Source organism: Alosa alosa, chromosome 1 (assembly GCF_017589495.1).
Source record: "Alosa alosa isolate M-15738 ecotype Scorff River chromosome 1, AALO_Geno_1.1, whole genome shotgun sequence".
NCBI lineage: Eukaryota > Metazoa > Chordata > Actinopteri > Clupeiformes > Clupeidae > Alosa > Alosa alosa.
In genome coordinates, this window is record NC_063189.1 from 22,743,554 (window position 1) to 22,758,689 (window position 15,136).

Genomic DNA, 15,136 nt, shown 5'->3' on the forward strand with positions numbered 1-15,136 from the left:
AAAACACAAACAAAACAACAAAACTTTTTATACCCTTCCATCCATCATGAGTCGAGGATTGCTATCATCCCTTCAGTCCTGGATGTGGCAGAGAACTATTAGGGTCATTCCACGTCAATTCAACCAGGGCCCACGCACTTAGGTCTCAAAAAAATTCTGAAAAAATTACCAGGTGTACCTATGTTACCCAGGAGACACACTGTAAAATTACTCTTATGTAAGATCAATACTTTCCAAGATACAGCCAGTTTCACAGGGGGAGGGTGTCGATTTTGTTAGACCTCTTTTTTTGTCAAAGTTCACAAGCCCACAGCGCAAGAACTAAACCATGTAGGCTCAAATTTTGCATGCTGGTACATAAATAGGAATAGTATGTAGCAAAATCGTCACATTTGGTCTGGATAATCCTGCATGGTCATAGCTGTCCCTCAAAGTTGATACAAATTTTATTGGAGTTTTTGGTTGGGCTCTGTTTAAGCCTTAAGAAGACATATTTGTTTTAACATAGGCTCTTGATTTATTTTCCTTACTGAGATAAGTAGAAACACTCTCACAAAAGACAATGAACAGAAAATAAATCCCTTCAGGGTCTGAACAGCAGACCTTACAAGTGTAAAAAATCATTTTGGTTCTCATTTTCAGAGCACCCAAACACCTTGTGGCAATATACAAAGATTTTTTAAATATTTTTTTCTTTATTCTCCATGATCTTTTCTTTTTAAAAACACCAATTTGACTTGTCTTATGCAAATCTTTCTTTTTCACTTTCCACCCTGAACATGGGCAAAATGCACCATTGACATCAATATGTTTTGTACAGAGCTACCACAGGTTACTCTATACAACCACAGGTGGCAGTGTGGTGACTCTATATAAAACATATTGATGTCAATGGGGCATTTTGCCCATGTTCAGGGTGGAAAATAAAAAAGAAAGATTTGGTGTTTTCAAAAAGAAGGGATCATGGAGAATAAAGAAAAACATATTTAAAAAATCTTTGTATATTCCCACAAGGTGTTTGGGTGCTCTGATGATAACCAAAATGAGTGAGGTCTGCTGTTCAGACCCTGAATGGATTTATTTTCTGTTTATTGCTTTTTCTGAGAGTGTTTCTACTTATCTCAGTAAGGAAAATAAATCAAGAGCCTATGTTAAAACAAATTTGTCTTCTGAAGGCTTAAACAGAGCCCAGCCAAAAACTCCAATAAAATTTGTATCAACTTTGAGGGACAGCTATGACCATGCAGGATTATCCAGACCAAACGTGATGATTTTGCTACATACTATTCCTATTTATGTACCAGCATGCAAAATTTGAGCCTCCTACATGGTTTAGTTCTTGCTTGTGGGCTTGTGAACTTTGACAAAAAAAAAGAGGCAGAACAAAATCGACACCCCTCCCCCCTGTAAAACTGGCTGTATCTTGGAAAGGATTGATCTTGCATAAGAGTAATTTTACAGTGTGTCTCCTGGGTAACATAGGTACACCTGGTAATTTTTTCAGAATTTTTTGAGACCTAAGGGCGTGGGCCCTGGTTGAACTGACGTGGAATGACCCATTAACAACTAGGATTTATCACTACAAGTTGTCTAAAGACTGCTTTCTTTCACCTCAGCAACATTGTATGCCTTCGCCCCTCACTGTCCTTCACCGCAAAAAAACACAAACAAAACAACAATACTGATTTTAAAGTATGTATTTTGAGAGACTCTTGTAGAGTCCCATACACATAGATAAACATGTCATCTGTGCTTCTGGGTCTTGCATCTGTGATCTGTGCCTCTGGACCTTGCCTCTGGAGTCCTGTGATGGCAATCTGTTGTGGGCTCTGTAGCACTCTGGGGGAGGCTGCTCGTTTTCACACTATCCTCTCTCTGCTGTGTGCTGTGCTGCTCACCAGAGAGCACCTCTGTGGATGGTGGTCTAGAGTGAGAAATGGGCTGCGTCGCCACACACACGCTGTAAATCACTGTAGTGTGGCTGAGGATATATAGGCACATATGAGACATATTTATGTACTTCATGGCTTTATTTAGAGCACTTAGGCAGTACTTTACTGTTCAATGTTCTATAAAATGGATGTGTTTTTCCTTTGTTCTTTTATTAGAAAAAGCCCAGATTGCATCCTGCATGGGCTAATGTTTCAGCGGCACCTAAAGAACTTAGGATGTCCTGTCATGTTTATTTAGGACATTCTCTCATCCCACTCTGGAACGTCGTGAGACAGGATTTAAGTGATCTCGGTCGTCTTAGGACAGTAAACAAGAGAGTCTCGATGGCGTGTTGAACGCTGATTAATCCAGCTGCCAGAATGGCTACATGCACAAATTGACTATGAAAAATGATAATGGGATCATACTGAACGGCACTATTACTGTGTTTTCTACCTTGTCTGTAAACTGCCTTTGCTTTGTGTTCCTACCATCAGAGAAATGAAGTCATTACAAAGCAATCTCACTCTTGGTGATTCTGGTTTCAGTGATATCATTCTATTTGAAATGGCTGAGTTGGTACAGATTTGCACGCAGACTGTGAGAAAACCTCATGCACTAGTGAAAATTTTAAAGCTCACATCAGTTCATATTACAAAAAAACATTAATTCTAAGTTCAGGCCAAAAAACTCCCAGGCTGGCAAGTACACTAAAGCTGATGAATGTTGCCCATATTGGCAACAGATGAATCTTGGTGATTCTTATTTAAGTTGATGTTGCCTAGTATAGAGATTTATAAATCTCTTCTGCCCCCTTGTGTGTCTTTGGAGTTCTGTGATTTATAACTCTGTATCCCACAGGAGTCTTTTGTCTCATGGCCGGCCACATAAAGTACCTCATAAATTTTGATTATACTGATAAAAGCTATCGCAAAAAGCTTGCTTCTAGTGGCAAGGAGGTATGAAAACCTTTTCAGTTAATTGATTTTGACAGGGAAAAGCCAAAACAGACATATGGACTGTGTCACTATTGGTTATTAGAAATTCAGTTCTGAATGGAAACCTGAGGATAGTCAGTGTTGGCAGCCACCTCTCCATGTGAGCTCAGGGCTGGGGCAAGACAAATGAGGATACCCTTCCATCCATCATGAGTCGAGGATTGCTATCATCCCTTCAGTCCTGGATGTGGCAGAGAACTACTTTTTAACAACTAGGATTTATCACTGCAAGTTGTCTAAAAACTGCTTTCTTTCACCTCAGCAACATTGTACGCTTCGCCCCTCACTGTCCTTCACCGCAGCGGCCAAAACATTCATCCATAACCTCATCACCTCCACACTCAACTACTGTGATAGCATTCCTTACGGCCTACCAAACAAAACCACCAATAAGCTTCAGTACACTCAGAACTCAGTTGCTCACCTGCTCATCTCCACCCGCTCCACATGCACCACCCCAGTCGTCCACAACCTCAAATGGCTCCCAGTCAAACACAGGATCAACTTCAAAATACTTCTCCTCGCCTATAAAGCCCTCAATAACCTAGCCCATTGTTTCCCAATCTTGGGGTCAGGAACCCATGTGGGGTCGCCTGAAATTCAAATGGTACTGGGTATCTTACAATTGACCAGTACATTACATAAAAATATATAATCATATCCTCCATTACAATCTGGCTACATAAAAAATAAACTTAGACAGCCTGCACGAGATGCTTGATTGACATAATCATGCTTGATCACCATCCCAAACAAAGTAGCAAAACAACCACACGTGCAAAGATAGCCAAACGAATGAACTTGATAGGACATTTGGGGGAAATCAAAATAGGCTACCACTCTCGACTGGGTGTTACAACAGAGATGTTGTGAATGATGGGGGTCGGCAAAGTTTTGTGAGATCAAAATAGGGTCACCTGCCAAAAAAGGTTGGGAACCCCTGACCTGACCTAGTCCCTCCTTACCTCTCTGACCTACTCATCCACCACACCCCCACCTGCCGCCTCGGGTCCATTGATGTACACGCACTCTCAAGACCAGCGGACCAAGCTCCCGGTGACAGGGCCTTCTCAGCTGCTGCACCCTTCCTCTGGAACGTCCTCCCCGACCACATTAGACACCTTACCATTCTTCAAACAGGCCCTCAAAACTTTTCCTGCTAAATTGACTCCCTTTCTCTTCTCATTGTCCACCTCTCTAGTTTTGTCTTGTCTATGTACCTTGTGTGTTTTCTGTTTATGTAATGTATAGATGTAAAATTGTGAAGTGTTTTAGTCGAAAAAATTTATTATTATTATTAAAGTGTTAAAGGTATAAGCATAAAGGCCTAAGGGTGCAGTTACTACTACTACAACTACTACTATGCATACCACTATCTGGATGGTTGTGGGCAATGAACACTTTTGAGATTTTCATGTGGGTCATTAGGCTAGATACAAAGATTTGGGGGCCACTGCACTAACAAGTGTGCACTTCCACTGCAAACATGTGGTTATGTGACAAGTGCAGATGCAGACTGATGCATCACTTGTAGATTAAGAATTCATGATTAAAATAAGTGAACACACTGAAACGTTCTTGGACAAGATGATCAAGCAAATTTGAAATATGGGACTAGGACATAATCGCTAAGAATGTCACTCTACCCCAACAACAATCTCTAAGATTATGCTATCAAAACATAAAGGTCGATATTTTTGCACTGTGTTTCCAACCCAGTAGATGGCAATGTCGAGCGTTTTTGCCTTCAGCCAAAGATACCAAACATTTGAAGAAATATTGTTTGAAAATGGCGTCTTCTATACCTGCACAGCCGCCGAGCTGTGCGTTGCAGAGAACTCTGAGAAAATTAAGCATTACACGTGTAGGCACAGGGCAGAACAGGACATGTCAAGAACCTCTGTATGTCCTCTCATTAGATCGTTACATGAAGGACGCCAATTTCGCGGTATTTTTCCAGGGAAGTATTCACGCCTCAGACAGCTTGTACGATGCCACTTTGACTGATGGAGACTGTAAGATTCGCGTCTCAATCGAACCAAGATTGAATCATCTAATTGTAAAAAAACTATTTCGTTGTGGTAGTACTCTAAAAAATGTGGAATTCTTGGTGGAACAAAATACTGATAAAGGCAATACAGATATTCTCGTTACAAACCTGGAATTAGACCAGCAGTCAGAAGATGCTGCCCTGCTCGCGCTGTCCGAAGTTAATGTAAAATCTCTCCCGTGGTGGGCTGGGGAAGAACCCAGTTCCCTCCCATTGCGAGCACGGAGAAGCACATATCTCCCACTCTGGAATGACTACGACTTTTCTGGAGAAATGTGGCGTGACCGTCCACCTGACGACATGAATGAACGGAGTACATGTGGGTAGACAGATCAATGTAGATGGTTTATTTCTCTTTCTCAATTCAATTTCAATGCAAGTGAGCTTTATTAGCATGAACATATGTTTGCATTGCCAAAGAAGATTTAAACATGAGGTTTACATAGATAATACTTGGAGTACAATATATGGCAAATAGCCATGCATCCACGATTAGCATAATTCAGTTCAATTTGATTTAACGTTGTTTAATTAGCATGACTGTAGGTACAGTGTAAGCACAAAAACAAAACAGCATAACAACTTTTTTAATAGCATTGCAACGTTTATCTCTCTCCAGCCCCCCCTCACACACATAGTGTTGAGATAGGTTTTTTACACAGGTATTGAACTATTGTTTATAATGTCCCAATTGTATTTTCAGCATCTCGTGCTCCAGTTTCACTCCGGGAGGTGCGCCAGCGCTTTCTGAGCGATGGGTCACGAATCCGTGGTGATGTCCGTGTTAGAATTCTGCAGAAGTCTAGACTGATACACTACGGCAAAGCAGAGCAGAACTGTTTATGTCCATACAGGGTAAGATGTCTTTTCCTACATGTGAGCTGTATAGCGTCACCTGTACACACACTATATAGCAATATTTTATAGGTTTTTTTGATAGTTAGCATAGTCATGATAGATCTACATCAATTGCCAATTCTTTCCTCTGAGTTTGCATTATACTTTTAGTATAAGAGATGTGCACTTGTCCCCCCCTAGGCTGAGCTGCAGGTGGCAGATGAGTCAGCTAGTGTGTCGGTGGTCCTGTGGAACACCATGTGTATGGAGTGGTACCGGCGGCTGCATCCGGGCATGGTGCTCCGCCTGAGCCGCTTCCGAGTGCGGGAGAGTTTCAGCCACCGCATTGGCCAGAACCCAGAGCCAGACATTGGTACAGTGGTCGGCTTCTCTTCAGCTCGGCACTGGCCAGCGTGCCTGGCTGCCATACAAATACACATCACTGACCTATATTTCACAATGCTCAACAATAGAAAAACAAATAGCCTTATTCTTTATAACACTGTCTTTAATTGGAGCGAGCATCATACTGTCTGACATACCTTGAAAGTAATGCATGTTTTAACTTACCGCTCTATAACAAAAATAAAGGAATATGAGCAGATCAAATGTACAAACTAACCTAGAAAGTTCATAACCATACGATTTCACTCAACATGTTATGCGTTAACAGCTGGCATTACATCTCTCTCTCTCTCTCTCTCTCTCTCTCTCTCTCTCTCTCTCACAGAGATCAGTTTAAACTCCTCTCACCCAAGTGCCATAATTTCCATAGTGTCACCAGTGTCTCCTGAGTGGCATTTACCAGATGTACCACATGACTTTTGTAAGGGGTATGTGTACACACTCACACTGTTCTACACACAGAGATGTACACATATCTGTGAACATGTTAAGCCAGCTTATAGTTCCAGTACCCGAAAGGACACATGCTCCCTGGCTTTAACCCTTAACATGTCCAAAATGCTGCTTTCATTGATTATATCCATTTGTGGTATCTCCCAGGACAGACCTCCAGAGTCGTCCTCATGGTAGCATCTGCGACGTGGTGGGCCTGGTTATCTTCACTGGCAGGCCAGAGTGCGTCAAGAACAAGGGTAATCTTATAAACTCTGACATTGATGCTGACATGTTGATCACAATATTCTGTGTGCATACTAATAGAGCTATAATGCTAGTGGTTGACAATTACAATTAGCATGGCCTATCATTCCCGTAACCATCACACTATAATAGAATTACAGTATTGCCTTTTTTCTGCTCAATGTACTGACAGAGGGTAAGATGGACCATTTCCGCTGGATCCAGTTGGAGGATGGGTCCTGTGATTATCCAGTAATGGTGAAGCTGTACTCTACATCTCAGCCTGATGTCCACAGCACGATCCAACCTAGTGAGTGGAACCCTCTGCATGCTTTAACTGTTCTGTGTTTCTGTTATGCCTCTGATGCTGGGTAGTGATAATAAAGGAACAGAGTTTTACAGTGCGCTACTGGTAATGCCGTCTGGTTCTTTCTCAGTGGCTGTGTTTGTCTGCACCAGACTCCAGTTGGTGAGCGGATCATCACAGTTCTACTACCTGACCAACACTCAGTACACACAGGTGTACTGTACAGGTAACCACCTGAACACTGCCACACAGACATGTCCTGAACATGTCCCAAATGTCAGGAAACGTTTTGACAATGACATATCTCACTGTTATCCTTCATGTATGCGTGTATGTGTGAAAGAGCTTGATTGGCCACATACATGTTTTGACTCATTGCAGGAACTGGCTGCCCTCTTACAATACCGTATAAAGGGATTCACCCATTCAGACAGTTCCTACAGTGGCTTGATCAGACAGATGAAGGCGATGTAATGAAGCGGTCTGTGGTTGGAGGAAGCTTCATTTACCCACCTCCTCCAGCTTCACTCAAAACCTTCATGGAGGAACGAAAAGGTATTAAATAAACACATATACACAATGCACATATCAGTGATATGAACTGTAAGTATCTATTCCCCAATTTTGTGGTCTACTAGTAAAATGTTTATATTTCTTGCGGGGACACAAATAAGCAATAAGCTCTTAATTGCATTATCTGATTATTAACTGTCTAAAATGCTAAAACCAAACACTTACTGTGGGGAGTATTACAGAAACTCCTAACTCGCAAATCCTATCTTATCTGTTTGGTAACCTTGGCAACTATGTTTAGAAAGTCATTACAGAACAGCCGCTCCTAAGTCAGTGTTCTCCTAACTTCAGATAGGAAACGTGTATTACAAAAAAGTCCTAAAATCCTAAATAAAGTTCCTAGCTTTAGGATGACGCATAACCTATGATGCCAGTCATCAATGTATTACAATGGATATACTGCTCAATGGGAACTTCGGACACAAAGCAGGCAAAGATGGCGCCCCCCCCTGTTTGCGTGTGGAATAAGGTGAATAGAATAGACAAACCATTTTTGTGTGTGTGTATGTCACAGCATTAAAGTTCTCCACTGATCGGAAAAGGCAGACTACTGATTCAGCAGTTTAACAAGTTTAATAAAATACACAGCCACTATAATAAATAAGCAGTAAAAAACAGCAATAGTATAAAATCACAGGATCAGTCATTTAGCTCAAAATACACAATGCATACAGCACTTAATCATCATTCAGTCATAATTCATTACCCTCATCAGTAAATGAGAAAATCTCAAAATTGTAGATGGAATGTGACGAGGGCAAGGGAGGCGAGAGTTATAAATAGAGTCCAAACAAACAATAAATAGAGTCTTTTGAATCACGACCGTTCACAATGACAAAGTCTGGGTCCGACAGTGTGAGTGCACCTACTTACGCCAGCAGAGACAATGGGCGGTGGGTCTAGTGAAGTCATCCAATGTACTCTCCTAAACCGCTCCGCAGACTCTTTTAAATGGCTGCACCACTGTGAAAGGAGAGAAAGAAAGCCCTCAGTCGCGAACACAGAGTTTCAGGTCTCACTCACACAAATGCATGCGAGCAGGACGAAGTCCCTTGACTTAGCTCAGATAGGCCCGTCCATCTCGTTCCACTCGTGTCTCTCATCGATGTGCGCTCTGTCGCTGCCTTGTCCACCGGCAAGCCCCTCAGAGCAGACACCACCACAGTCCACACAAATTCTCCTCTAACAAGTCCGCTTTCTCCCGGTTTCTGCTGCTGCGCACTCCCCTGCGTCCGTGCCCTCTCAGTCCATTTCACATTCTGCCTGTTCCTCAGTTGCACCTGTCTTTTAATTAAACTGGAACAAACGCAAGCCCCACACACCGCCAACACTGGGCGAAGGGGGTTGTGCCCCAGGTACTCACAGCTGTCTGGGATTACGTGGAGCCCTAATTGTAAAGTGGCAGATATAGAAATGTCCACAGCGCATCCTCAACATGCAGTGCTCAATCACATAAGGCCAAATGCCATCACTCCACACCATACAAAATATAATGAATTAAAAGTATAAACCACACAAATGAATTAATGAAACATACCATACCATACATAAAGCACACAGATGAACTAAAGCATAAAGCACACAAATTGGGTTCCCAAACTAAAGCACAGCTTAGAATGCTGTTCTCCACTTGCCACATGTGTGTTTCTGTGTGTTTGCAGCACAACCTGGGCTGATCAGTGGACAAGAGCTGAAAGGGCTGTGTGAGAACCTTCAGTACAGGGAGTCTCAGCGCTTCTGTGTCCAGTGCACCGTTAGTGCTGTGGAGTACCATCATCAGGTACGGACAGGGAGAGAGAAGGAAGAACAGCATACACTACTCAGGGACTGTCAAGATATTCCTGATTCCTTATATCAGTGGTGTGTTTCGCCTGGTTCGGCTGGTCTCACTGCCTTGATCATTAATTAACTGCAAATGCCTTGTGTGTGCTAGAATGGGATGCATAATTACTTGAAAGTACTAAATGGAGTAAGTGACGAAAACTAAACATCTAACCAGATCTGCTAGAGGCACATTTTAGGGACATTAGTTCTGACATTTTTTTGCCTTTTGTGATAGCAGAATGTACAGTATGTCACTGTCAAGCACAGTATTTATTTATTTGCATGTCGTCGGTGACCTTGAAATCTTCCTTGATCCATCCTCACTTCAAGCCTTCCCCTCTCTTTCTCCATCAGGATGATGGACAGACCAGTGTCCTGTCGTCTCCTCCTTTGACCACTCCTACAAGCCCAGGCTTACCAGTAGAGCCACAGCCAGTGAAACGGTGTGTGTTTGGGTGTATGTTTGGAACAACTGGGTGTGAATATTTAACTTTTTCTGAATTGTGCCGTGGCATTTGTGTAAAGAAAATTAATTTAATTGCTAATGTTAATTAGATGCGTTGTTGATGTGCTAATATTTGATTTTGATATGTAGGTCACCTAGAGGGCAGAAAAGGCCAAACCCCATCACAGCTGGAACTCCTAGGAAGAGGTGTGTGTGGTATTAGTCCACATGTTGCACAGAATCTGATCTACTATGTATGTATGAGTGTGTGTGTCTAACATTTCCTCTAACGTGTCGTCTTCAGACTGATTTTACCTTCATCTGACTCAGAGGAGATCTCTGACAGTGGTGAGTGGTCTTGTTTAACAGGTTTGGGATCAGTGGATGATTGATGTTTGTATAGCAGAGCTTTGCTGTGTTACCGTGTCTGCCTATCCCCCAATTTCAAATTGTAGTTAGATATAAAACATGTGTACCTGATATAAACAACATATGGAGCCTTTGATTTTCCATTTTTCTCTCTCTCTCTCTCTCTCTCTCCCCTCTCCCTCTCCCTCTCTCCCTCCCCCAAAGGGTTGTCTCTATTCGATAGTGCGATGGAGTTTCTCATAGGAGATGAAAAAAATGTAGATGATGCTGGTAATGACGACGACGATAGTAACAGTTTCGTCACCGCGGATACCAGCCCAGCCTGCTCCTTCAGCCTCTCTCGAGCTGCCATGGAAACTATCCCACGCACCTTCTGTTACCGGCGGCGACACGTCCAGGCCAGTGCCACAGGCCTTCAGCCTAACAGCTTCCAGAAGCTCCTCCCATTTGCGGAGCTTGAGTCCTTCAGCCCTGCTCCCTTCTACAAAGGCCACTACACACTGCAGCTGCGAGGTATTCCAGAAACCTTGAAGGGCTGAGTTTGCCATTTTTGATATATTGTTGATATTTATGCCCAGCAGCCAATCAGATTGTACCCACCCTTCAACGTGTTGATTCACTGAATTTGTTTATGGCTTCATCCAAGCCACTATGTTTGTTTAGAGCCAGGACTGCACAAACTCTGAAGCTTTATTGAACACACACACACTGAACAGACAGATAGAAGACCATTAGGGTCGATTCACTGTATTTGACAAAAACTTTTATTGAGCTGAAATCACAGATTGCAACTTTTAAGAGACAACTTCACTGGATGGATTAGTCTTCTGTTTCATTAAAGATGCAACCTAAAATAATTGTTGTCGCTCTGTTGTAACCCTGTGTAGAAATCAGAACTCTGAAAGTTTGTTGTGTGTGTGTGTGTGTGTGTGTAGCTCTCTCTGACGGGGTTGTAGTGAATGCCCTGTTCCTTCCTGCTTCCCTGGAGTCCAATCACTGGAGGCCACTCCCCCACCGTCATGCCAACAGCTGGGAGAGCATCCTATCACATGGTGGCTTCTCACCACACGTCCCACCCCCTAGCCCAGGTATAAGTATAAGTATATATACTTTTTTGATCCCGTGTGGGAAATTTGGTCTCTGCATTTAACCCAAACGGTGAATTAGTGAAACACAAACAGCACACAGTGAGGTGAAGCACACACTAATCCCGGCGCAGTGAGCTGCCTGCTTCAATGGCGGCGCTCGGGGAGCAGTGAGGGGTTAAGTGCCTTGCTCAAGGGCACTTCAGCCGCGGCCCACTGGTCGAACCGGCAACCCTCCGGTTACAAGTGCAGAGTGCTAACCAGTGGGCCACGGCTGCCCCAAGTGAGCACTGACATAAGAGATGCTAGAGTTAGTATGGGAAACTGAGGACCAGTCAGCTGTTAAAAGTGAAAGCCGTGGAAGAGCATTACTGTGAGATTTAGCCCAGTGTAACTGTGTTGGTGATGGCGTGGGAGAGCATGACTGAGATTTAGCCCAGTGTAATTTGCTTGTAATGGTGTGGGAGAGCATGACTGAGATTTAGACCAGTGTAACTGTGTTGGTGATGTTCATGTACTGTTCCTCCTCTAGTGGACCTGATGGCCATTAAAACTCAGCTGGTCAATCAGAAGTTGGTGTGTGTGCTGGAGGCTTGTCCGCTGGGCAGAAACAGACTGGAGCTGGTTCTGAGTCGGGCCTTTCCTTTGCAGAGCTAAGTCATGAGTATATGAAAGACTTACATACATTTACACGTATGTATGCGAGATGTGCCATCACTCACACATTAAGAATGTACTGAGGGAAGCCAGATGCACTTTACTTGTTTGATGTAAATAATTATGTAAGTAAATGTAAATATTTTTGATTCACATTTTAATTGCTGTATTTACAGTGTTGATCCTACTACCATATGAATTTTGATGTATGTGCAAAATAAATCTGCTTACGTTGAAGCTCTATTTTGTAAAGTAATGTTTTTTTTTTTTTTTAGTTATACTATGTGATATATTTTAGCTGTATCAAGACGCAGCTGATACATTTCAAAATGTTTTAAGGTTTTTTGTGGAAAAAAATGTGGACATAAATGTGTGTTAAAATTGTGTGAATTGACACATAAGGGTTAGTCTAGTCTGGTAACTGACAGTGTTTTTGTTTTTACCTTAAAGCCACAAGAGGGCGCCCTTGGTTATCTTATACTTAAACTCAAACTCAACTGATCTGTTAGCAAAGGTCAGGCAGGTTATGCATGAGCACACAGTCAGAGTGTTTAGCATATTTGTTTGGTTTTGTCTTTGAGCTTGTTGGGTATTCTACATTTTTATTCTATGGACCCTTTCAACAATAAAAACAAAAACAATGCTTGAACGTTCTATTTGGGCCCCAATCTACTTCCTCTGCATTAAGATCACATATGGAATGTTAAAAAGGAAGTCTTGTGGGGCCAACTATGATGCTGATAATGGAACTCTCTTGAAAGGGTCCATATTTTAATGAGATTATCCTCAATCACTTTCTACATGCTGTTTCTTATATCAGATATAAACAGTGGACACTAGGGAAAACTGCATTTGTCTTTAGTTAGATTGGCCAATGCACAGAACCAAATGCCATGATCGTACTGGCAGTAGCAGACTTTTATCAATACCAAACTATACTCTATACCAAACATATGACCCCCACTTTTGAGAAGATATTGCTGAAATGTGGACACCATTCCCTGAGTGGTCAAGGAAAGTGGTCATTTGTTTCTGACTTATGTGACTAGTCTGGGTGTTGCTCTCAATGACACCAGTGTGTTCATATTAGCATACACAGTTTTAACATCAAGGTTAAGTGGCTTATCTCAGACATTAGTTGAGACGTGTGTGTGTGCGTCTGTGTGCGCAGTTCTTGACGCCATAAGCTCATGTGGAATTTTTGTAATAAACCTCTAATCTCTGCTGCTGTGGAAGAATATGTGATTGTTCATTAAACACACAGACACATATGCAGACACAGAGAGCAGTTTTTGGGGGAGAGTGCATACAAGCACACCCACCAACCAGCCACGCACACACACCGGGGAATGGGAAACACTCCCTCTCACACAGAGAAGCAATGCATACACGTGTCCCCATTTCCACAGTCCCCATTAAGCCCCTCTAATGAACCAGAGGCTCAACATCACACTAGAGGCAGTTGGTAGTGACCACACACACACACACACTCTTACAGGCTCACTAACTCCTGGCCTTTTTTCTGGCAGTTGTGAGACTTGTGCCCAGCGTGATTTCGATCTGTTCAATCTGTTCTAGTCTGGCCTTGACACTTGAGGTAGCTTTTTTGCTCTAACAAGTCTGTCACACTGTTTCAGTTCGCCATATGACTCCCTCACTGCTGGGAAGAGTGTGTCCATGTGTGTGTGGCTGGGCTGGTTGGTTGACCAGTGTGAGGAACTGCAGCTTTTCACTCATCAGGAAGTCATTCAACACACACACTCTCGCAGGCACATGCGCAACACGCTGATAACACAACCATTGTCTGACTTTGGTGCACTCTGGGGACATGTTTACACATTCACAAGGACAAGTGTGTGTGTGTGTGTGTGTCATGGGTGTCTGTGTGTACTGTTACTGTTTAAATAAGAGAAACTTGTTAAAGTCTGTGGCCCGTGTGAAGTGTGGTGAGGGAGGGTAGAGGTCATATGTATGATGTTGACGGGATAGCTGGTACCAAGAACAGCGAGTGTATGGGAACAACAGCCCCCTCTCTCCATATTCCCCTCTTGCTCTGTGTCTCCTACTTCTCTGATTTGGGCAGATTAACATTCTAACGGTCAGATCCCTCAAATCCGCAGGAACCAAAGAGCTCATTAGGCGCCCCCCCCCCCCCTCCCCCGTCTCTCCACCTCTCACCTCCGCCTTTCTCTTCTCCCTGTACACACTCTTTCATTTTTCACCTCTTCTCCAAGTTTGCTACTAACTCCTCATCAGATATGTACAATGGCACACCAACACCACTCACAAAGGGTACTAAAAGACTGACTTTCAATTTAACAAGGTTGCAGTATTCCTCTAATACTACAGCAGCTAATACTCACATGGACGTTCAAGTAAGGGGACTCAGTAAATGTGGTTAAAGCAGCAGTGCTGTGTCATGGATTTCCATGCTGGGAGGTTAATAAATTCAGAATAGGGGTCATTAAAGAAATTAACTAATTACTTCATCTATTAATGAATTGTGTATTCTATTTTAGGAAAGTAGTGTTAAAGTGATACTATTGGTGAATTACCTTCACCTTACTTGTGGCATGCCACACATTATAGAGGGCAAAAGGAATCTCATTATTTTTTCCGGTCCCAAACCAAAATTGACAGACTGTTTTCTGGCTGGAGGATGAACCTGAGCTTATTGTTAACAATACTGAGGGATCCATTCTCTCTTTCCCAATGAAAGGTGAGATAAGTGGGTGGTTTGTTTGTAGGCGGTGTTCCGGATCATTTAGAGAGGTTCAACTGCTTTGTTTTTGTTTTTAAAAGCCCACTGTTTTATTTCCAGTTTGTGTGTGTGGTTGGGTGGGGGTGGGTCTGAAAATACCATGTGAGGTTAAACTCCCATGAACATTTCCAGAGAAAATTAATACATTCATTTTGCTTTTTTTATTTTTAATTAATACAACTGAATACCAGGAAGACCTTTGGTTATCAACACTT

The 15,136-nt window shown here is 42.6% G+C and overlaps 1 protein-coding gene across 1 annotated transcript; it reads left to right on the forward strand.

Moving 5' to 3' along the window:
- The first annotated feature begins 4,718 nt into the window (after positions 1 to 4,718).
- si:ch73-71d17.2 (RPA-related protein RADX) lies at positions 4,719 to 12,814 on the forward strand. The gene is made up of 15 exons (XM_048252834.1): positions 4,719 to 5,299; positions 5,684 to 5,835; positions 6,019 to 6,190; positions 6,548 to 6,650; positions 6,823 to 6,914; positions 7,094 to 7,210; positions 7,338 to 7,433; positions 7,589 to 7,762; positions 9,442 to 9,560; positions 9,959 to 10,047; positions 10,200 to 10,256; positions 10,354 to 10,397; positions 10,623 to 10,931; positions 11,354 to 11,506; positions 12,036 to 12,814. Exons 1-15 carry the CDS (start codon positions 4,720 to 4,722, stop codon positions 12,158 to 12,160), a joined length of 2,382 nt encoding a protein of 793 aa, XP_048108791.1. The 5' UTR covers position 4,719; the 3' UTR covers positions 12,161 to 12,814.
- The last annotated feature ends 2,322 nt before the right edge of the window (positions 12,815 to 15,136 follow it).

What these genes read in the sequence shown, in the direction of transcription:
- si:ch73-71d17.2 (XM_048252834.1), top strand. Translation starts at nt 4,720, where the DNA reads ATGGCGTCTTCTATACCTGCACAGCCGCCGAGCTGTGCGTTGCAGAGA. An exon ending in CATGAATGAACGGAGTACAT is followed by an intron (nt 5,300 to 5,683) that starts GTGGGTAGACAG and finishes TTGTATTTTCAG; the next exon opens with CATCTCGTGCTCCAGTTTCA. An exon ending in CCACATGACTTTTGTAAGGG is followed by an intron (nt 6,651 to 6,822) that starts GTATGTGTACAC and finishes GGTATCTCCCAG; the next exon opens with GACAGACCTCCAGAGTCGTC.